The sequence below is a fragment of the Acanthochromis polyacanthus genome, chromosome 6 (genome assembly GCF_021347895.1).
Source record: "Acanthochromis polyacanthus isolate Apoly-LR-REF ecotype Palm Island chromosome 6, KAUST_Apoly_ChrSc, whole genome shotgun sequence".
Classification (NCBI taxonomy): domain Eukaryota; kingdom Metazoa; phylum Chordata; class Actinopteri; family Pomacentridae; genus Acanthochromis; species Acanthochromis polyacanthus.
In genome coordinates, this window is record NC_067118.1 from 40,558,523 (window position 1) to 40,581,071 (window position 22,549).

The 22,549-nt window shown below is 41.7% G+C and overlaps 3 protein-coding genes across 4 annotated transcripts; 2 read left to right on the forward strand and 1 right to left on the reverse strand.

Annotated features, from left to right (window-relative positions):
- Positions 1-11,521: 11,521 nt before the first annotated feature.
- On the forward strand, positions 11,522-15,673 carry ttll9 (tubulin tyrosine ligase-like family, member 9). 2 transcript variants are annotated; one of them, XM_022206526.2, is made up of 14 exons: positions 11,522-11,684; positions 12,109-12,155; positions 12,240-12,332; positions 12,514-12,625; positions 12,720-12,905; positions 13,035-13,103; positions 13,203-13,293; positions 13,450-13,490; positions 13,591-13,678; positions 13,959-14,017; positions 14,121-14,317; positions 14,723-14,836; positions 15,140-15,264; positions 15,405-15,673. In XM_022206526.2, exons 1-14 carry the CDS (start codon positions 11,655-11,657, stop codon positions 15,473-15,475), a joined length of 1,323 nt encoding a protein of 440 aa, XP_022062218.1. In that variant the 5' UTR covers positions 11,522-11,654; the 3' UTR covers positions 15,476-15,673. The 2 variants fall into 2 exon arrangements, with proteins under 2 accessions (XP_022062218.1, XP_051806161.1); XM_051950201.1 differs by having other exon boundaries at positions 11,535-11,627; positions 12,240-12,436.
- A 149-nt stretch (positions 15,674-15,822) lies between these two features.
- fam217ba (family with sequence similarity 217 member Ba) lies at positions 15,823-19,664 on the reverse strand. The gene is made up of 4 exons (XM_022206515.2): positions 19,114-19,664; positions 18,911-19,004; positions 18,713-18,777; positions 15,823-18,603 (listed from the first exon to the last, which is right to left on the reverse strand). The coding sequence occupies exons 1-4, from the start codon at positions 19,218-19,220 to the stop codon at positions 17,169-17,171; spliced, it is 1,701 nt and encodes a 566-aa protein (XP_022062207.2). The 5' UTR covers positions 19,221-19,664; the 3' UTR covers positions 15,823-17,168.
- A 247-nt stretch (positions 19,665-19,911) lies between these two features.
- ppp1r3da (protein phosphatase 1, regulatory subunit 3Da) lies at positions 19,912-21,722 on the forward strand. The gene is made up of 2 exons (XM_022206540.2): positions 19,912-20,130; positions 20,418-21,722. The coding sequence occupies exon 2, from the start codon at positions 20,440-20,442 to the stop codon at positions 21,355-21,357; it is 918 nt and encodes a 305-aa protein (XP_022062232.1). The 5' UTR covers positions 19,912-20,130; positions 20,418-20,439; the 3' UTR covers positions 21,358-21,722.
- Positions 21,723-22,549: the final 827 nt, after the last annotated feature.

Sequence of the window (22,549 nt, forward strand, 5' to 3'; positions counted from 1 at the left end):
GTGGAAACTTTGAATTTGGGATAAATAACCCAAGATTTACCAGCTCCTCTCTCTGCCAGACATGGGTGAGGAGCAGGTCATGCATTAAATGTAGAGACAAACTAATCACAAGGTTTTGTCTGTCTACACAGGAATGTTGCTGACGGATCCAATCACCCGAGTCAACTTCAGCTTCACCCAAAGACTTGTATAATGATGGGTGAGAGACATACATGGTAAGTATTTGGTGACTGGCCTGCAAATTGAAAATGCTAATAAAATATGTAACAATAATAATGAGCTAAGTGGCACTGAGTTACATAAATCAATTTATTTATGTAACGTGGGGTGTGTACTTCTATTTTTGTAGCCTGAATGGAATTTATGAACACAACAGCTGTCAGCCACATGACGTAATCATGGCAGTTAGACGAGCACACCTTTGGTAATTTGAAGGTGTTGTGAACGATATCAGTGTTTAGACAGGGAATAAGAAAAAGCGCAAAATAGACTGAAAGTCCATCCATCCATTATCTATACCACTTAGTCCTCATTAGGGTCATGGAGGGCTGGTGTCTATCCTAGCTGGCATGGCTCAGTGGGTAGAGTGGCTGTCTTGTAACGGGAAGGTTGCCGGTTCGATCCTCGGCCTGTTGTGCTCATGTCGAGGTGTCCCTGAGCAAGACACCGAACCCCTAATTGCTCCTGATGGTTCGTGGTTAGCACCTTGCATGGCAGCTCCCGCCATCAGTGTGTGAATGTGTGTGTGAATGGGTAAATGTGACATATCATCATGTAAAGCGCTTTGGATAAAAGCGCTATATAAATACAACCATTTAAGGTGAAGCCAGGAGACACTCTGGACAGGTAACAGTCTATCACAGGACCACATCACACTCGTATTCATACCTACGGACAATTTAGAATCACCAATTAACCTAAGCATGTTTTTTTGGACTGTGGAAGGACACGAGAGTACCTGGAGAAAACCCACACATGCACAGGGAGAACATACAGAAAGATCCCAGGCCCAGGCCGGGATGCGAACCGGGTACCTTCTAGCTGCAAGGCAGCAGTGCTAACCACCGAGGCACTGTGCAGCCCCAGGTTGAAAGTCAAACATTTGATAATTTTTAATAAGAAACTGTTTACAAAAACAGGCCAGTGAAGCAAAAACCTGTAGAAACAGTGGCATATTGCTTTTATGTTTAGAAAGTTACATGTTGTGTCCGACTTATAGCCACAGTTCAACAATCTTCTGAGGTTAACTGATGACTCTAAATTGTCTGTGAATGTGAGTGTGTTTGGTTTTTTGTCTCTCTGTGCTGCCCTGTGATAGACTTGTGACCCTACAGATGATAATCAGTATAGCAAGTCTCTCCATCCATCATCTACACCGCTTAATCCTCACTGGGGTCACAGGTGGGCTGGAGTCTATCCCAGCTGACTGGGGGCAAAGGCAGTCCATCACAGGGCTACATATAGAGACAAATGATCACGCTCGCATTCACATCTACAGACAATTTAGAAAGAGCAATCAACCTCAGCATGCTTTTTTGGACTGTGGGAGGAAGCCGGAGAACATGCAAACTCCGTGTAGAAAGATCCTGGGAAGGTGGGGATCTTCTAGTTACAAGGCGACATCACTAACCACCGAGTCACTGTGCAGCCCCAGGTTGAAAATCAAACATTTAAATGGTTTTTTATTATATGAAACTATTTTTATTATTTACAAAAACAGGTGAATGAGACAAAGCCCTGTGGAATCAGTGGTGTCGGTGGTAGATGCGGTGCTGGGAGATATAAAGTGCATTAGGATAATCGACGCTGAAAGAAATGGCAAGACAAACCAAACAAAGCTAGGAGACCGTAGAGGAGATGATGGATGGGGGTGGCACCTACAACCATGCCCACAGCACTGTTATGAAAACAAACTTACCTCAATGAGAATTCAATTCCAATTTCCTTCCAGGTTGGGTTGCCTCTTGGGCAGGGCGGGAGTGGGACTCATTTTCAGCCCTGGACTTTCATGCCTCAGACCGGCCCACTTTAGATCACGACCTATTACTATTAAAATCATGTAATTCTAGCCTTGTCTGGTAATTCAATTCAATTCAATTCAATTTTATTTATATAGCGTCAATTACAGTCAAATCGTCTCAAGACGCTTTACAGAACCCATATGCCTGACCCCCAGAGCAAGCCCAAAGGCGACAGTGGCAAGAAAAACACCCTTTAAACAGGGAAGAAACCTCGAGCAGAACCCGGCTCTGTATAGGGGGGACCCATCTGCCTGCTGGCCGGGCGGGTTGAGAAGGACAGAAGAGGGCAAGGGGGAGGGATGGGAGAAGAGGGAGGGGTGGGAAAGCAAGGAAAACACAACACACATTTGGATACATGCATGACAGGATATGTGACACAGACAAAGTATAAGCTAACATTGAAAACTGACTCATAGTTTACTCTGATGATGTACGGCTCTGACATTAAACATACTCCATATATAGCTAGCAGTAAAATTCAAACAGTATGTAAGTTAGCATAACAGTATAGTGAAGGCGATGCAGAGTTGACTGGTGGAAAAAGGGGAGCTGGAAGCAGAGGGCTGGAGGAAGGTCAGCAGCAGCATCCCACAGTGGACATGGTGGAGACTGGACCAGCTGGTGGAACATCAACCACAGATCTGAAGCATCCAGCTCTGGGACCAGGGACACTCGGAGAAATAGCACAGGGGGAAACAGAGTGAATGTACTGCAATAACGGTATACATATTAAATGTAAAGGTAGATAGAGAAGGGCTCAGTGTGTCAAGAGAAGTCCCCCAGCAGCCTATAGGCCTATAGCAGCATGACTAGGGGCAGAACGAAGGGACGTCCAAGAGGGAGTCAGCTGTGCAAATGAAGACACAAGCCGAACCCCTGTGGGTCACCCAGTCAGCCCCAACTATAAGATTTGTCAAAAAGGAACGTTTTAAGCCTGGTCTTAAAAAATAGAGAGTAAATATTGCAACCTCTAAAAATAGAGAGGGTATCTGCCTCCCGAACCCAAACTGGGAGCAGGTTCGGTGTGTTTTTCTAAAATATTTCCAATTCAGTGCTGGTAAGGGTTGCTTCACAGTGAGGATTTATTCCAACATGAGTGCACATCTCCAAAATTATTCTTTACAACAATATCAGAATCTATATTCTGTTCAAATAAGTGTTCAAGGATATCCAAACCTTAAAAATGAAATAAAAGAAGAAATGAAAATATTAAATTTAAAAATAAAAAATAAAATAAAAGGTGTTGCACTTTCTAATAACGCTATCAAGGTTATACAAGGAAACAGTTCCATCACAACTTAAATTTCACAAATATGAGAACATCAGTTAAAGGTTAATCTCCAACACTATTCTTTACAACATCACAATGTCCTTTTTTTGCAATATCAAATATCAAGCAAATTAGTGTTCCCAGATATCTAATCCTCATGAATAAAGAAGAATTATTGCACTGTTGTCTGCAAGTTTGTGATTCACAGTATAACATAACTCGCTAATGAAACTTTAAAAATGCTTTAATTTTCATTTTATATTTACAATAACAAGAAAATAAAATCAGTAAGAGGCAGAAATGAAAAAAAGGTCCTTTTTTTTTTCATTTTCTGAGACCGGAAGTGGTCATCAGCAAGTGTGGAGCCAAACAGAGTACGATGCACGGACTGTATATAATTTTTTTCGTTAGTTTTTATGGTCAAAATGAGAGATCAGGTGGCCGATCTTAAAATAAATCAATATTGAATTTTTTATAGTGTGTTAAAGTTTTGCAAAGCTTAAACAATAAAACTTAAACTTTAACAATAAATTTGTTGTTGACCAGTGTTATTGGTCTTTTATTTTCTTATCGGTAATAAATGCATTTAGTTTGGATCCTTTATCTAGCTGTGGTCGCTCTGTCTTCTGGAGTGATTTGATTGGTTATACGTCACGAATAAAACTCCTTTAACTTAACATCTGTACACAAAATAAAAACGTATCAACAAATTTTCTGTTAGAGTTTGTGTTCTTCTAAGTTTAACTCCAAGATTTTAAATACTGCCATTTACTGCAAATGAATATCTCCTCCAAGTGTCTTACTAATAATCATTATCAGCCTTAAAAAACCCACTAAACACCCCTCTATACTGGACCACACTTAGTACAGTCCGGTTCCCCCTTCTATAAATCTGCTTGGAATCTTCCACTTCATGTTTGTCAAAGTGGCCTTCTACCTGGACAGGTTTTGTTGGAGCTCATCAACAAACATTTTGGGTAACTGCACTTTAATCTGGATGGATGACACTGAATTAGAGCCTGTTTTAATGAGACTGAGTTCAGATGTGTAGCTCTGTCATTAAATAGGAAATTATTTCTCAGAATTCACAGAGAAAAGTCTGAAATATTTGCTAGGTTAGCGTCGCACATGTTCTTTGGCTCAGCTAAAGCTAACTCTCTCCAACTTCTGGATCTCTGGAGTCGCTTGTTGTTCAAATATCTTGCTAGAGGTGCTGAAGCTTAGAAAGTCTGAGATGTTTGTTCGGAATCAGCTCATTGTCAAGTTTGATCTGAACTGTCCTCTTTTGTTTAAACTTTCCCTAAACTTAGGAGTTAATGACAGAGCAGCACATCCAGACTCAGTCTCATTTATGTAGAGATTAAACTTCAGTGTCATTCATTGATGTTAAAGTGCAGTTTTTCACATGTTTGTTGCACATGCTGCCGACCAAACCAGTCCAGGTGGAAGACGATGAGAAGAGAAGCTCCAGAGGATGAATATCACACATTTATGTTGGAAATAAATGTCCTTTATTTAGACATTGTCATGAAAAAGTTGGATTTCTCTTTAATGATGTTCAAATCTTTGTGTTTTGTTGATGTTGGTTTCTAAATGTTTTCTGACACTCTGCCTTAAAGATTAAAACCTTCTACGGCTCACAAGCTGCAACAATTCACACATTAACAACTATCTTTCTGACTAAACTAAGATAAGTGGAAAAACTGTCTGATTCCTGCATCATGAATGTAAATCTTTTTGGTTTTATGACAGTAAACTGAATATATTTAGGTTTGACATTTTATAAACCTAAACAAGAAATGAATTACTGGAGAAAACAATCAACAGATTAATGGACAAAGAAAATGTGTTTTCCAACATTACAAGATACATCCAATTTAAATTCAATTTTATTTATATAACACCAATTACAGGTCAAATTGTCTTATGTTTTTTTGCCGTATTTATTATATGACAAAGTAAGAAATTTAAACTTCTTGACTAATCCAATTTATTATTTGGTTTTTAAGAGACTAATCGACAATTAAGATAAATTTCTCCACTAAAACTAATAAACATGAGGTCAAATAGAAGGAACAGTTTTAAAGCCTGCAGTCCCACGATGACAAGAATAAAGTTTGTCAACAAAAACTAAATCTGCTGCTGGATTCCATTAAAGTCCTAATAAATGATAAAGTGTGATACTAAAGGTTTGTGGAGCTAAAAATCTCAAAGTAAAGATATCAAGTTGAACATCTGGATGGAGGCTGATAAAAGTTGGCCTCCCTTCATTTCTCTGGAGCGACTCCATGGATTTTAGGGATGCTGGTTAAAGACCTGCTCTTCTAGTCGTCTTCCTTCTAGTCGCTGTCAAAAATCACTCCATCCTCGCTGACTTCAACACCTCTTCGTGACAACTTGTTCTGCCTCCGATCACATGGAAACTCCAGAAACTCGGGAAAACCCGTCGAGACTTGAAGAACTTGTGGAGACGCAAAAAACTCGAAGGGTGGGGGAAGGTGTGGTGGGTGGTGGTGGGAGGTGGGAAAGTAGAGGGGGGCAGTGGGGGGAGGCCGCCACCCACCTCCCTGCCTACTCTCCGCCCTTACTCCACTTTGGCTCTACCCATGTGGTCACTTGGAAACTACGATGACAAAGGGACGACGAATTTATTTCTTTTCATCTGATCTGTAGTGCAGTGAGTTTAGGGTTTACCTATGGAGCTGCAGGTTGCCAGTTCAAGACCAGACCTTCTTAAATTTTATAAAAACATCAGTGGTGGGTCCTGAACCTGCCACCTTCCACTTGGTAGTCTCTCCTCTTATCCCCCTGAGCTACTTGCTCAGATACCAGTTCTTCTTTTTTGTGCATTTATCATCTATTTTTTGTCGTTTTAAATTTGAGTCTTGTCTCAACCGTTTTTCTCAGGAGGTTGGACTTCAGCCTTTGTGCTGGAGGGTTGAAGCCTCAATTCCAAGACTTTCCAAAGCCTCCACACCTCCCGAATCCTCAGGACCTGAGCTTTTACACAGTCTGAGGGCTGAAATTTTCCAAGTCCCACAGTAGATCTCTGTTAGATTTAACTTTCAGACAGTCCAAGGACTGATGTCTTCAAAGTTCCTGAGTAGTTCACTGTTAGTTTGAACCTTCAGACAGTCTGAGGACTGAAATTTAAAAAGTTTCTCAGTGTTCTACTGTGTTAGATTGAACTTTGTGGTTAACAGAAGCCTTAAAACTTGTGACCATGAGTCTTGATTTCACATTTAGACCATTGATCTGAGTTCTTCTCAGACCTTCACCTGTGGGTTCTTTAGAAATCCTGAACAAACTTTGATTCTCTTCACTGAACAGTAAAGTTTGTTCATCTATTTTTCAACAAATAGATGAAGGATAAATGCAAATCCCCTCTGCATCTGGTAGTGAAATGTGCACACTTACATAAATTAAATACTTTGTGGAAAGATTTAAGCTTTTATTTAGACATGTTGTCCAGAGTTCACAAGACAGTAGGTGTGCTCGTTTTGTGTTTCCTACAGAGCGATGCCAAAAACCTAAATCTGTCAAACTCATGGCTGCCCTCTGGTTCATTCCCAGATTCCCTAAGGATTAGGTTCTGTGCCATACCCCAGTTCTCTGGCTTGATCCCCAAGCTGGGAAACAGAGAGAATTCCAGATAAATTAAGACCATACTCTGTTTTCTTTCTCCTGACCAGAGTTATGGAGACAGAGTGTTATCAAAAAAGTAACTGTGGGTGGTTTTGTGGTCGTGCGCCCTGTACGTGCTTTCAAGGCATCATTTGAGGGTTTTTCCCGAAGGACGAATTGCATCTTGGCCTGTTGAGTCTGATGCTGCTCTGTGGGTTCATGTGATCACTGCTTGATATTTAAACTAAGCTGGCAATCAAAACTACACAAGCACGGCACAGAATCTCCATGAATACCTTGGTTTGGCGTAGATTATCAAGGCAATAAAAATGGATTGAGGGTGTGTAGCCTAGTAGTAGGCCTCATTTAATTAAATCTCCCTCACGCTACTCTTACTTCATTACACAACACATTTTAGCTCTTAAAATGTTTCCCTCGTGTTCATTAGTGACACGATTTTAGGAATTTATCTCAAATTAAGTTTTCCCAGCATAAAATTTCATGACTGTTGTGACAATTCTGCAGAATCTATTTTTCCATCGGTTGTCCTCCCCACTCTGAGGTCTAACATATAATTTCACATCATAACACGTGCACTTAATGTTCACTTTCTGCTCTTTCACCAGAGGGATTCTCTTAAATACACACTCCACCCTGGACTGGAAGACGTAAGGGAATGTAATACGTTTCAGGAGGACTCCGGCTACCAGGTTGTTCTGTTATTCTTGGCCTCACCTTGACTGTTATTAGAAAACATTTTGTGTGCGCAAAGCCGGGGGATTTGCACAGTCATTCCCCCTGGAGGACTGCAGAGCTACCTAGGCAGGGAGCGGAGGAACAATAAACAGAGGCCATGAGCATCTCAGATCACACAGATAGGCAAGCCTCTTCAAATGAATGGGATGAATTGGTGTAAAGAAAAAAAGGGAAAAAACAGTCACTGGAAGGAAGTGCAGCTGTGATGTACAGCTACACTTTTTCAGCCTTTCTTTTTCCCTTGTTGCAATATTTACTCTCTCTTTATCAGATCTATTTACATATTGTAGTCGATAAGAGGACGCTATTTATTATATACAATATATAGTAAATGCTACTTGGACACACATCAGGATTCAAAGCTTTACCCTGACTTGTCTTCATTCCTTTACCTGAATTAGTCACATACTGAGGTGTTTCCTCTGCTTGTAAAAGGGTTTTGACAGATTTACCAAGACGATAGAAATATATATAGCGGAGCTGAACTTTTCAGCTTTTTCACCAGAACATCCTTCCAAGATTATCACATTAAACTCAGCAACATTGCTCTCAGATGAGCAGCAGCTGATGTCCAGGATCCCACAGAGTCTCTGCTTTGTGGTAATTTGTATTAGGTTTATTTTGTCGTTATATACTATACGAAACTGTTACTTATTTAAACCGACAATTCAGAAAAGTTTGTTACCTTGCTGACATGTTTCGACAGCTTCTGCTGTCTTCCTCAGAGCGTCATATGACGTTTGGTGACGTGTCCTTTTTTATCACGTGGTCGGTTTGACATATAACATCAACACAGCAGTAATACCACATGCAAAACTCCGGCAGCTGTTAGTCCATCCCAAAAACAGAATAGACCCGGACAATAAATGCAACATCATCTATGAAATACCGTGCAAATCATGTAACAAAACATACATTGGTGAAACAGGCAGGTCATTCAAAGCAAGACGAACGGAACACCAAACAGAAGTTCAAAAGGAAACAACTGGACGCTTCACAAGAGCACAAAAAGAGCAAGCCGAACAAGAAAATAAAAAATCAGCCATCACAGATCACTGCAGAAGACAAAATCACGTTATGGACTGGGGCAGGGGGAGGATTATAACTTCGGAGACTAATAAGCAGAGACGATGGATCAAGGAAGCCATTGAGATCAGAAAGCGGGCGGGCCACACTATGAACCGGGACGAGGGGGCCTACATCCTTTCGCACACCTGGGACACCATCCTCCGGAGACCACCAGACGGCGGGAGGCGTGGTCGGTTTGACAGATTCTGACAGATCTGTCAAACCGACCACGTGATAAAAAAAGGACACGTCACCAAACGTCAGATGACGCTCTGAGGAAGACAGCAGAACCTGTTGAAACGTGTCAGCAAGGTAACAAACTTTTCTGAATTGTTGGTTTAAAAAAGTAACAGTTTCGTGTTCTGCGTTGTGGTGTTGTTGTAGAGTAGCTCATGGTTTACCAGAACTGATGACAATGATGATGTTCAGCCACTGGAAATGATGAGATCTGTGGGATGCTGCACTGCAAGTAGTGACACTGAAATTTATGCAAAATTAACCCAATCACAAAGGGTCTGTAAAATAAAAATGTGGCTTTGAAATAATGGTCTAAATTGTACAATAAAGTAGCCTATACACAAACATGTACTACATGTTAGAAAGAGGCAAACACATCATGGGATGATCCTCAGAAACGATTTTCATTCCAAGACACTCGTGATCATGGAGCTGTTTTTTTTTGTTTTTTTTTAGTTTCATAAGGGCAAAAATATATGTGGTTAGCAGAAATTGTGATCATAATGCATACAGACTATTAGAGACTGAAAAATAATTCTCTGGAGGAATGCCTTGCCAAACCAAAATTGCTGCAGACACAAATGCAGGACATCTGCCTCGAAATGAAAACTTCCAAACAGATTGACCTCTGATTGGCTTCTGTGGTGTAACAGATTTTCGTGGATTAAATAAGAACTTTTTATTAGTTTTTTGTTTGTCATCCGTAAAACAAATCAATTTAAATAAAATGTCAGTTGCAAAATCCCTCTACGTGCCATTGTGCTACAATCACATTCCTTTTTATTTCAACTACTTATCATTAGGTATGACATGGAGAAATGCTCAAGAGGGGAAGGCAATATTTATAGGTATTTGGAAACTAAATTAACACTTGTATATACATGTTTCCTTGTCTTTTGCTTGCCCAGATAGATGAAGTATAAAAGAAAACTGATGCTATCTTAGAGCTGATGTAAGTCTTAAATCTTAAAACTGACGCTATCGTCTGTTTTGGGTTTGGGATATAAAACAAGACATCTCCATTTTACACCTTTTTTTTGTTTGACCTTTATCTTTGCTGTAAAAATATTGCAGAAAATCTCTGTATTACAGCTCACAGGAGAAAAATAAAACTTCATGTTTTGTAATTGCTGTAATTTTCATGAAATTGCACACAAATAAAGCATTTGATTCTATTCCTTATCTGCACGAAAGGAAGGTTTTGAGGCTGGTTTTGGCTCGGTCTTTTACACATTCGTGAGATGCTTTGACCATGTTCTTAACTGCTGTGGACGCTGTGGTAGCTGCCGTGCATACATCAGAATACAACTTACAGCCCTCTCAATCCTTGCCGTGATTATTGAAGTGAGCGTCCAAAGTATGGCTGATTGTTTGATTAGAGGTGGGTGGCAGGGAAAGAAAAAAGCCCAGCAGTCTGTGTAAAAACAGGGATTTACCCATTTATTTAAGTTTTGACTCAGGAATCTGCGTCAGATTTAAGCCCCTCTTACATTATTCACAACGAGGAGTTAAAAGCAATAAATGCAAATGTTTTTATGAACTGGGCCATCGTGGGGTTTAATCTTAGCAGTAGAGGATCGAAGCTCATGTACCAGCCAGTATGTCTCTCCACTCCAGACAGTTTGCTTTGATAATCTCCCTGTCACCTAGTAAAGTCAATAGATCATTTGTCAATCCCTCGGGCATCGTTTGTCAGCAGTGGTAGCATAACCACTGGGGTTGTTTGAAGAAGCATACTAATAATATATCTAGGTATCTATGATAAGATAAGGCAAGATAAGATGAGCATTTATTTATCCCACAGTGGAGAAAGTTACAGTTATACAGCAGCAAAGGTAGTGCAAAAATTAAGGAAATATACAAGCATGTATGTAACTATTTATCTGTAAAAGTTTGACCAGTGGCAGTTATCCTCTATTTACCTTCTTTACATCTCTCCTGAGAGGTTGATTTAAACAGACAGGTGAATAGTTTTACATGGCAATTGACTTGATAAAGCAGAGAATGATTAGTTCAATAATAAATAAATAAAAAATAAAAACAATGGCATTTTATAATGGCTTTTCTTTTCTTTTTTGTTCTTTTTTTGGGGGGGAACTCACAATATACTGGCTGGTTTGCCCACTTTTCTACTTAATTGAGATTTTGGCGCCACCAAGTGGTGATGTCACAGTACAGTTTAACGTTCATAAATGTAAGGAGCAAATCAGCGAAGGAAAAGATAGAACTTAGAAAAATAAATAAATTCACAAAGCGTCTAAAATGACTTTAAGGCTTTAAAGGTTTGGAACTCGTCCTTTGTAGCTTTCTGTTTTATTGTTATCTGTGCACTTATTCCAGTCAGTGGACGTGTTCTTAAAAATAACAGTTAATTTACAGTGTAGTTCAACACCGCCGATATGTAATATCTTACAGTTGAATTGGCGCTTCCAAACAATAGATATATTAAAGTGAAATTCTGTTATTTTACACGGCTTTACTTTTAATTTCAGAATATTTTAACTGCTACGGAAAGCACACTTGGACAATCTTCCCTCAGTCGGTTGGGCGGTTGCCATGACAACGGCTGTTGTCAAACACGGAATAGTGAAGACTGCTAGCTAACTTCGGAAGCTACTAAGACGTCGCTTTGAATTGAATTGAATTTAACGGTAACTATTATAAACTGCGACTATTTCATGGTGTCCACCTCCATGTCAAAGTACAAGGTAAACCAAAAGTACATCTGGGTGTCTTGTCGGTTTTATTTGAACAAAATGAGATCTGATATTGTGAAGCTAGCAAAGTTTTGTTTGCAAAATTATCAAAGTTCTGCTTTCTGAATATTGTATTTGCTTATATAAACATAGATAATTAATCATAATAATAGGTTAACTATAGTTGCACCTCATATATTACCGTATTTGAAAGTAAAGTTAATTTAAAACTTATATTGCCCCCAGGGGACAAATAAAGTTTTTGTATTGTATTGCATTTAAACACGAGATACATAATCAAGTTCTATTAGAGTTAAGTTGTCTGAAATAACCTTAGCTGATGAAGAAACCAGATGAGTTTGCAGCTGTTAGGTGTTTACAAATTAAAAGTTCATCACTGAGATTAAGTCTGGATTTGCTTTCTTCACCTTTACAGACATCTGGATACAAAGGTTCATGCGACTATGGCAAAAGTGATGAGCGGTGGGTGTTGCTCTCGAGTTGGCTCTGAACTCTAAGTTACTCTCAAGTTCTGGTAATGCTGACTGTGTTGCAATGTCTCCTCAGGGAGGGGAGAAGTTGTGTGCGTTACAAATGTGGCCTCCTCAACACCATACAAGATGTTCTACGCCAAAGACCGAACTGGGTGGAGGTCAAAGAGTGAGTAGAGATGCTAGACCAAGCTGTTCGGTGCGGTGTGAGATTTCCCATAGGTGTCAAACACAAACATTCGTGAACAAACCTACACTGTGGATGAACCAGAGGTGTGTGTTTATCATTATATAAGCTTCATTTTTTTCAATTTTTGGCTTGTGAATGGCATCTTTTCTAATTCTTACAGTGATGGAGAGTGGGACTTCAACTGGTGTGATGTGGGTTGGCTCAGGGAGAACTTTGGTCACACATACATGGAGGAACATGTACGAATAAACCACTTTCGCAATCATTATGAGGTAAAGCTGCATCATTCTAGCTCATTATAAAACTATAAACTGGAGATTTCAGCAATAATTCGTATATTTTCTGTGTTTCTGTTTTATGCAACAGCTGACTCGCAAAAATCTCATGGTAAAAAATCTGAAAAGATACCAGAAAAACCTTGAGAGGGATATGGGCCGCGTAGAGGCTTCTAGATGTGACTTTTTCCCCTGCACCTTCGCGCTACCCAGCGAATATCATCTGTTTGTTGAGGAGTTCAATAGAAGTCCTGGCAGCACCTGGATCATGAAGCCGGTAAACTAAAGCAGGCCACACATGTAACAGAGCAATGAAAACGATCTTTAAGTCAGTATTTAGATTACCTCAGAATGTAAAAATTATACTGCTCTGAAGTCATGAAAAGTAACTGGCTTGGTTATTTAGGTGGCAAAATCTCAAGGCAAAGGGATTTTCCTGTTCAGGAAACTGAAAGACATTATGGATTGGAAGAAGGTAACATACATTTATTTTAATGAGGAATTGCTTGTAAATCGAACTGATAAAAATGGACATTCTGCACATCGCATAGATGCTAATATTTGACTTACGCAGGATGGCACACGCTCAGAGGAACAGAAGGATTTTGCCCAAGTGGAAAACTATGTGGCACAACGCTATATAGAGAAGCCCTACCTGATAAACGGTAATAACCTGAGTGAAAAAATACATTTTGTTTGTAAATCTGAATTGGAAAAATTCGTCAAACGATTTCATTTAACAAAAATTAAGAATTGACATATTGTGAACTGGAGGATCAGAGCAAATAGAGGCTTTCTATTCTTGCTTTTTGTCCCCACAGGCAGGAAGTTTGATCTGAGAGTCTATGTGCTGGTCACATCAGTACGTATTAAGCCTCGTAAATTGCATTGTTTTATTTTGTTTATCCAAAATGTGAATTTTTCTGCTTGCGAAACTCAGTGTATTTGCACGTGTGTTTCAGTATGTTCCCCTGAAGGCCTGGCTGTATCGAGATGGCTTCGCCCGCTTCTCAGGCACTCGCTTTTCCCTCAGCAGTATTGATGACAAGTGTAACCTTTTCTTTGGTGATATGAAATGTTTTTCACCATTCATCGTGATGTTGGTGCACTTAGGTGAGAGTCTGTTTCTGAGTTTTTAGTACAAGTAATTCCCCTAACAAATTCAGCCTTTTGTCTAGTGAAATACTTAAGTAAAATCCGTTTTAAATAGCTCAGTGTGACCCAATTTTTGAGGCTGTTGTTCCTAATTTTGTTGCTTCCATCCACATTCCCCTGCTAGAGGTCAGTGTGTCATTGGAGTTTCTAAATTCTCCTTAGTGCTTCTTCTCAGATATGCACCTCACCAACGTGTCTGTTCAGAAAACAGCACCTGACTATGATCCCGAAAAGGTGTGTAAATGGAAAAACCTCCAAAAATATGTTAATTATCTGAAATGTCTCCAATTTAAGCAACTTTATCAATTCTTTCATTCTTCCGTCTATCTCTAAACAGGGTTGTAAGTGGCAGATGCAACAGCTTCGAAGATACTTGACAGCAAAACATGGCAGAGAGATGGTGGAAACCCTGTTTAAAGAGATGGATAACATCTTTGTCCGCAGTCTACAGAGCGTGCAGAAGGTCATAATAAATGACAAACACTGCTTTGAGCTCTATGGTTATGACATACTGCTGGATCAGAACCTCAAACCGTAAGCGCTCGGACACACACACACACACAGATCATCATCACATACACATATTCACTTGCAAATACGCACTAATAAGGCCTGCGTGCTCACATATAGCACATGCACGGACAAGCAAACATGCCACTCTGACTTATGTTCTTGGTACCAGGCAGTAAATCTGTTCGTTAGTTTCCAGAAGTGCGAATAACCTCGTAAATCTGCCCAGAATATGATGTAACAAACTGACAGGTATGTAATAATTCTGCTGTAAATAATCACACACAAAGTGATGACAGTGTCTCCGTTCAGTCCAGATACTAGCTGTCCTCATTGAGCTGTTTGCTGCTGCTCTTGGATTGGGCTAATGCTGGCTCAAAAGACTAAGCCAATGTTTGCTGAATGTCGTCACCCTCCGTCTCCTTGCAGGTGGCTAATTGAGGTGAATGCCTCCCCATCACACACACCCAGCAGCCAGGAGGATTACGAGATGAAGTGCAGGCTGCTGGAAGACACTCTGAATGTTGTAGATATGGAGGGAAGGTAAAGGTCCCGTTCTCATCATGTGTTTGCCCTTTTGTCACAAAGAACCAAGGCGTGAGGGCTTACTGTCTCTCAATTCATTAAAGGCATTAAAATTTGCAAGCATTATGTTTTGAGGATGGATTATGACATATTTAAAAATGAATAACGTGTGTAAAGAATCACCTTTTAGAGCAAACTGTGTTTTGCAAGAATTAAGAACCGTCAGATCACAAGAAGAATTCTGCACCACAGATGATGAGTTTCTGTCATCTGTTTCTTCCACGCTGGTGATGCATTCTAATAGACTGCTTTTCTCATTAGGCTGACTGGCAAGGAGAAAAGGGTTGGGGGCTATGATCTCATGTGGAACGATGGGCCTGTCTACAGAGAGGATGTAAACCTGCAAACATCTGGCAGTTTATGTTTCACTGCCAACACACACTTAGGTAACCTAACTGTGCCGTTAATGCAAATGTCTTGGGGCAACAGCAGCTCCCATTTTGGGGCTAAAAAAAAGTCTGATAATGGTGCAAAAGTATACCTGAGAATACAGTTGTAATGTCTGATAACCTGTCCTTTGTTGCAGGGTGTGTGAATGACAGAGAGAAGCAGCTTCGCCGGCTTCTGAAACCGTTTCCATACCAGAAGAAGGTGTAATCTCATGCAGAATTTCTGTTGTTTCCATAGTACTGTGGTCTGCAAAACTTGTCATCATAGTGGTATCCAGGTGGTTCTCTGAAAGTAGACTGGCTCCAGTTAATTCAAACACCTTGGAAAAAAAACAAATATAAAATTAGTTCTCTGTGATGATCTGATCAGCATCCAACCTCTATTAAAATCTGAATATATGAATCACATGTACTCTCCATGAATGCTGCAATAAGCATGAGGGTAACTGGTTCTATTTGTATATATGGATTTCAACAGTGTGCCAGTAACAAAGACAGTTCTGCATTTTGTGTAATTTTCATCAGGTGCTCCAAAGAATGACTAAAAGACCAGTGTTCCTTGTGTGCAAAACATTTATTTCTATGCCTTGCAAATACTTGCATTCAACATTGAGAAAATACATATCACAATCTTTCTGCGTGCATGTCAATGTAATGTACACACATATAGTAACAGTGCCACTCCTGGCCCCTTATCTATGGCTTCGATACTTTACATAATATTAAGTGAAGAGGTGCAATCAGAATACTTATCACATTTACATTGATGCAGTGTTCCCATGAATCGGACGCACATGGGAGACCACGAGAAACAGAGAAAACACTCCAATGTAAACACAGTGTTCTAAAAACGTCAAGTATGCAGTGGAATAAGGAGGTGATATGTCTAACATTACCATGTTACAGCTATGATGTGTTGAAACCCCACTGAACCCTGGGAATGACAGCACAGCAGACATAATTACATTCAGCTCTACAGATTTTTTCTTTTTGTGCGTGACAATGTAAACAGAACAATGACAATGATGAATACAAGTCAACCACAACACTTCTCATAAATATAACTATGGTATATAAAATCTGGAAAAATATGCATTTACATTCGTAGCAAACATTACACCGTCTTCAATGATAGGAAGAGCTCAGCTCTATGCAAAATACAGTATATTATCAGACTACAATTCAAGCTGTTCAAACATGAAAAGCCCTTGTAACCAAAAATGTGAAACCATAGCACAAATATACCTGGAACCTGTTACTGTGCCTCCTTCATCTCCGCTAAAGATCCTTTAACTTAACATATGGTTTAAAACATGAGGCACCAAAGAAAAAACAAAAAGCAACATCAAGTAAATCAAACAAACACATTCCAACATCAAAAATTGCACAATTATCGGCTATGGTTGTATTTCAAGACTAAAATGGAATGACTGGTGTTAAACTTCACTATGGATTATTTATTCTGAGAACTGTCCAGCGGCAGAGTGTATGCTTATTTTATTCCTATTTTATCATTAGTAGGATACTGAGAGATGACAGCAGAGTGCAATGGAGTTTAGTCTACATAAAAGCTGTGTTTTCAGACTCCTAGCAGGGCACAGGCTTACGATGTACTTTCTGTCAGAACACAGTCCAGCATTATGACTACAACTGTACATTTGGAATGAAAAGCAGAGTATGGTTCTGTTCTACGGAGGGTAACATTATTCTTCATCTGTATTCTAGCTGCTCAATCGCTCCTAGTTGACCTTTTGAAGGCTGCACACCACTGACTGATTTAGACTGCTGTACAACAGTTAGGACATGTTAGTATTACACAGATAACACAGAAAGCAAGCATAGGTTCAAGCTCCTGTACCAGATAGCCACTAAGTAAAGCACTATATTGCAGGGCTATATAGTTACTTTGCAACGAAGTGCACGTTTTTTGTTTTGCCGTTCTGCTTACTGCTAAGCGGGGCTTTGGAGAGAGACGACGGGTCTTTAGCTGCTCTCTTCATGGCAGTTTTTGAGGCCTGACCTGCTGCCTCCGTCCTCTGCCAGTCCTTCTCCTCTCTCTTCGAGGTGATGATGTCCCTCTTGCTTGCAACAAAAGCACGCTTCTCTGCACTGGTTGCTTTGGTGCCTCCGGTCTCCTTCTTAACATCTGTCTCAGAGTTGGCTCTGACGCGGCTTTTCCTCACCGGACCTTTGCTGTTTGGGTTAGTGCCAGACTCCTGGGTTTGCTTACGGGCGTTGCCTGCAGCCTGCATGTGCCTGAGATGACTCCTTCCAGCTGAGGGGCTTACTGGGGTCTGGGCTCCTCCTCCACTTCCGCCCTGTGCCCCTGGGCTCCTGCCCTCCGTGGAGGTTGCTCGGGTCTCGCTGCTGCTCCTCTTTGCTGGCGCCCCAGGTCGGGCTCTGCGCTCCAGCAGCGGGCTGAGGCGGGAGTGGCGCTGGTAGGCATAAGCAGAGCAGCTTCCATTGCACAAAGGGTAGCGAATGTGACAGTGAGGACAGACCGGGTAGCGGGAGATCTGGTGCTGGGCCGAGGCGGGAGATGGGGGGTTGTTGACGGGTGCGAACGGGAAGGCTCGCTGGCTGTGTCGCAGGCCTTTAGGGGAGTTGAGTCGGGATGATGGAGCCGTGTGAGGCCTGGGCGGGTGGGCAGCCGTGGTTGACGGGAAGCCCTGTGGCCTCGGGCGGCTCCCAGGCGGACGGCTGCTCTCTGCTTGCACAGTTTGGATCTGGAGCCACTCCAGCTGCAGCAGCCTCTCCAGGTACTTCTCTAGGGGCCCTACAGGTTTGGGCCGGGGGGCACCACGACCTTCTGTGTGAAGAAACACCGCCAGCTGCCTCAGGCTCCAGCTGTTGAAGGGAGGAGGCAGGAAATCGGGATAACTGTAGATTGGTTTTTCACTCTCATCCTCATCGCCCACCACCCCGTGGGGTCCTGGGATGTCCGGGGGGAAGTCGAGAGTGTTGATGACCTCGGCCCGGAGGTTGAGGTGTGGAGGGGTGCAGGGGGTGCAGGGGGAGGGCAGCACAGGCAGCCTCTCGGAGTCAGACAGATCGCTGGCACTGTCAGTGTCTTCCTCCTTGTGGTTGTGGTGCTGCTGCAGCACATCTGGAGTGAGGGCCGGGGAGTGTGTGAGGGGGTGAGCCGGCATGTGTCGCAGTCCTGATATGGGGGACAGAGGCAGGGACAGGGCTCGCCGATTCTTTCCCGTCCCACGGCTTTGGTGGAGCTCGCCGCTGCACTGTGGCACTCGGAGATTTTCTCGTTTCTCCTCCTTCCTGTGCGCGGAGGAGTGTTTGCGGAGTTGAGGTCTCAAATCTCCCTGCTCGTCTTCAGGGCTATAAAAAGACAAGATGAGTTTAAGGAAAAGCTGTTGGGGGATTTAGGGATTTACTGTACCTGAAGCAAAGCATTCAGAGGGAATGCAACCCCCCCCCCCGCTCCTACCTGGAGGCTTTGCTTGTGTTCCGTGCAGCTCCAGACTTGACCCTGACCCCTTTGGATTGTGCACCCTGGAAAACAATCATTGTGGAGTTTGTTTGGTCACTCAGGCCAACAACACATGCAGCAACACTGTCTTCGATCCAGTGCAAAATCAATGCTGAAAAATGACCTCTTTAATTCAACAGGAGGTCATCCACGTACCCTATACACTGCTGTGTCCTTATCCTGACCTGGTCCTGGGAGACCATTTTTCATTTGGCCCACTGCTTTCTTCGTCTTGTTACCTTTCTTTGAACTGTGGAAACATGATAGAGGCATGTCTAACCTATTCCTGCTGCACAACACGAGAAGCTTCAATTAAGGTCTCACTGCCAAAAAAATAAAAAAATAAATAAGAGGCCTACCTGGTTACTGGTCCGCTGTTTTCAGTATTTTTTACCCGAATCTTCTCTTTGGAAACGACGCGTTTGAGTGTCGTGGATGCGGTGCGTTCCTGCATGATGGGCCCCATGTTGCACCACAGGGGATGTTGTTCGGAGTCCAGCACAGTTATCAGATCCTGCAGTAGCTAAAGAACCCAGCCGACATCCCGGATCAGATACTCTATTCTGAGAATGAGGCTAAAAACACCCATTTTCTCCAAAGTGCTGCAATGCATCATGCGCAGATCCAGTGTCCCTCCACTGCAGGTTAAACGCGTCCGCCTGTTTTCTTCGTCGACCCTCGTTGCTGCTCGGTAACAAATCGCTTGATGGTTTCTTATTTTGTGAACGAGCTGATCACAGCAGACGCGTCTCCTCTTTGACTGTCATCCTTCTCGCCATTACTAATGCAAAACGGTGCAACAAGCGCGGACGCTTTGTTTGGCTCGCCGTCCCAGTCAGATAGGTTTGTTTACCTGCTGCTTACTGGCTCGCAGCTGGTGTCGGAGTGGGAATCCGAGGTGCATCATGGGAGTTGTAGTACATGCGCGCTAGTGGCTCGTTAAAACTACCCAAAACGCATAAAAAGCGCCCGCTTGGTGTTGATTATCAACGCAGGACAGAAGTGGAAAATCATCTAGCAATGCGCCTAGAGATTTGACTAAAAAATGAAGTAAAAACGAATATAAATCCATCTTAAATCACTCCATCACCCATGCACCGTCAGTGGTTTCTGCTCCGTATGTAGTTTCCTGTTAACTGCGCGCATGTTAGCTGATCTCCACCGACTTCACGACACAGACATGTATGCGTGTTGGAGCAGCTGTGAAGGAGGAAACTAGTTCCACATCGGGTTTACACAACAGGAGCCGACCGTGGAGACTTCGTGACGCACGGAGACGCGCAGCTTCCAATAAACACTACTTTAAATCATGGAGGATCGAGCGTAAGCTACATCCTGCAGGTTTAAATGTAACGAACGCGTCACATCTTTATATGGTGAGGGGATGTCAAAGTTTTTTTGTTTTTTTTTTTGCTGCTGATCCACATTAAAAGGTGTTTTCAGTGCCGCTACGGCCGTTCAGAAATAGACTGTGCGTTCAGGCACGTACTCCCACAGCACACGCCCACTCTGTCTGCGTTGTCAAATTTATAACAGCAAAATTGTTGTTTTTAGAAAAGTTGCAAGACAACTCCTGCATTTTTGGTAATGCATAATGCATTTTGCTTTTGATTACAGGTGAATTTAGAAAGATGACAGATTGTTTTTGCAACTTTCTTTGCAGGTGATCAACACTGCCTCTTACTATGGAGAAAGGTTGGTTTATTGGACATGACAGGATTCCCCCTGCAAAATCTGACCAGCAGACTCCCAGCAGCACTGCCTCGAGGCCTTTCATGACTATAAACTTAACTGAAATGCTGCGAGCTGACAAACCCAATGTGGAAAAGAAGCCAGTTCCAATCCGCCCGCCAAGCCCCAGAGTCCCCAAGCCAAAACAGGAAACACTCCACCGCAGTCCTTCCTGTGAACCGACACCCAAACCCATCATCCGACAGCGGTCACACTCTTTACCTTCTGCTACAGCCAAGAGGAAGCAGTGCAGAAATGTTGGAGTACGGTTTGCTGACTCCTTGGGACTGGATCTGGAAGACGTCAGGCTTTTTAAATCTGGAGACGATCCGTTCGTGCCACATCATGTTACCTTCAGGTTGCTGATGGGTTCTGAGATAGCAGACGAGAAGCATCTGGAGATCTCCTTGCCATACATGAAGCCAGTTTTTGCCCAACAACCTGGCGACCAGCCGGGATTCTTGCATCGTCTTCGTGAGCAGAAAGTGTGCCTGGAGAGAGTGTCGTGTTTTGAACTGGGCGTCATCGGGATCACCCAAGTCGTGAACCTGGACTTTGAGAAAGATGTCACAGCTCGGTATTCGTTCACAGAGTGGAAGAGCTGTACAGAAACTAAGGCCTCTTGGGTGTCCAGCATCACCAAGACCTGGGAAGGTGGAGGCGGGCAATTTAGTTGTGATACATTTCGTTTCCATCTGCCCGTCCCTCCATTCCTGCAGCCAGGAGCACTGTTAGAGTTCGCTATTCGATACGAAGTCTGTGGGGCTGAATACTGGGACAACAATGATGGACAGAATTATAAGTTAGTTTGCCAAAACTACACACTCACTGTGCCTAAAGAATGTGAGGATAGCATGGTGCACTTCATTTAGGATGTAGACTAAAGGCAGAAGAAATCTCTTGAGAGCACTTTATGAGAGCTGGCACTAAAACCTGTAGCAAACACCTGCATAGTAACATAATGTTCATTCTGTTCAAAGTGTTAACCGAGTTTGAATGAAGTTAGATTTGAGGCGAACTGTAGCTCTGGATGGACTTAGAGGGAAGTTAACTATTGCACTTATTCCTGATGCCAGCTTTGCTGTCACTCTGATGTTGTTGTTTTGTACAAATTGCACTGAAAATTAAATGTTCCTAGCTGTTCAAAAATGCACTTTAGTATGAGCACATTCAGTAGAAGTGACACCCACAGAGAATTACATAAGTATTCTGTGAAAATTAAATGAATACACTTCAGTCCACTGTTTTCTTCCAGCTGGATCTTTGACAAAAACTCATTTTATACAAAGCAGGGATTTGGAGTGGTGTACCATTCATTTCCAAATGTAGTCAAACCAAAAGCCCAAAGCACGACATGGATACAGTTTGAATGTCATTTAATAAATCAGAAATGAAATATTATTTTGTTAAATAATCCATTTTTATAAACAGCACTTTGCTGTAGTATAATTTAGGACTGAACAATTTATCAAAATCACAATATGGTCACTTGCAATATCCAGATTATAGGAAATGCATCTCTGATAAAGATAAAGTGTGTAAGAAGATAATATAAATGAAATATTGTGCTGCTACAGAGATATCCTGGCCTTTAAATCATATTCTGAAGACATGCAGACCTCAGCACAAATCACAGTCATTTTTATCTATTTTTCATGGGGGAAAGAAATGACCATTTTACCTAAAATTGTGACTCATATCACAACTGCAATATCTGTCAAAACTGATTTTTATTTTTTTGAATTTTGTTCAGCCCTATTTATATTTGCATTGAAAGCTCAAGTCCTACATCCTCTAGCGATATTCAGCTAGTTTATGTATATGATTTTCTCTTTCTTTTTCAGTTATGACACTTTCTGGAAAGAAAATGATGTTCAAGGCACTTTCTAATGGCAAAATATTCCAATGTGTTACTAGCTGTATTGAAATAAATGACTGCACACTAAAGGAAATACTGCTTGTTGAATATTAACATAAGAACTGTTTTATTGTTGTGATAAGTGAGGACTTGTCTGTTGCCTGTCCCAAAGTTTTGACCACTCGTGACTGTTTTTAAACAGATTA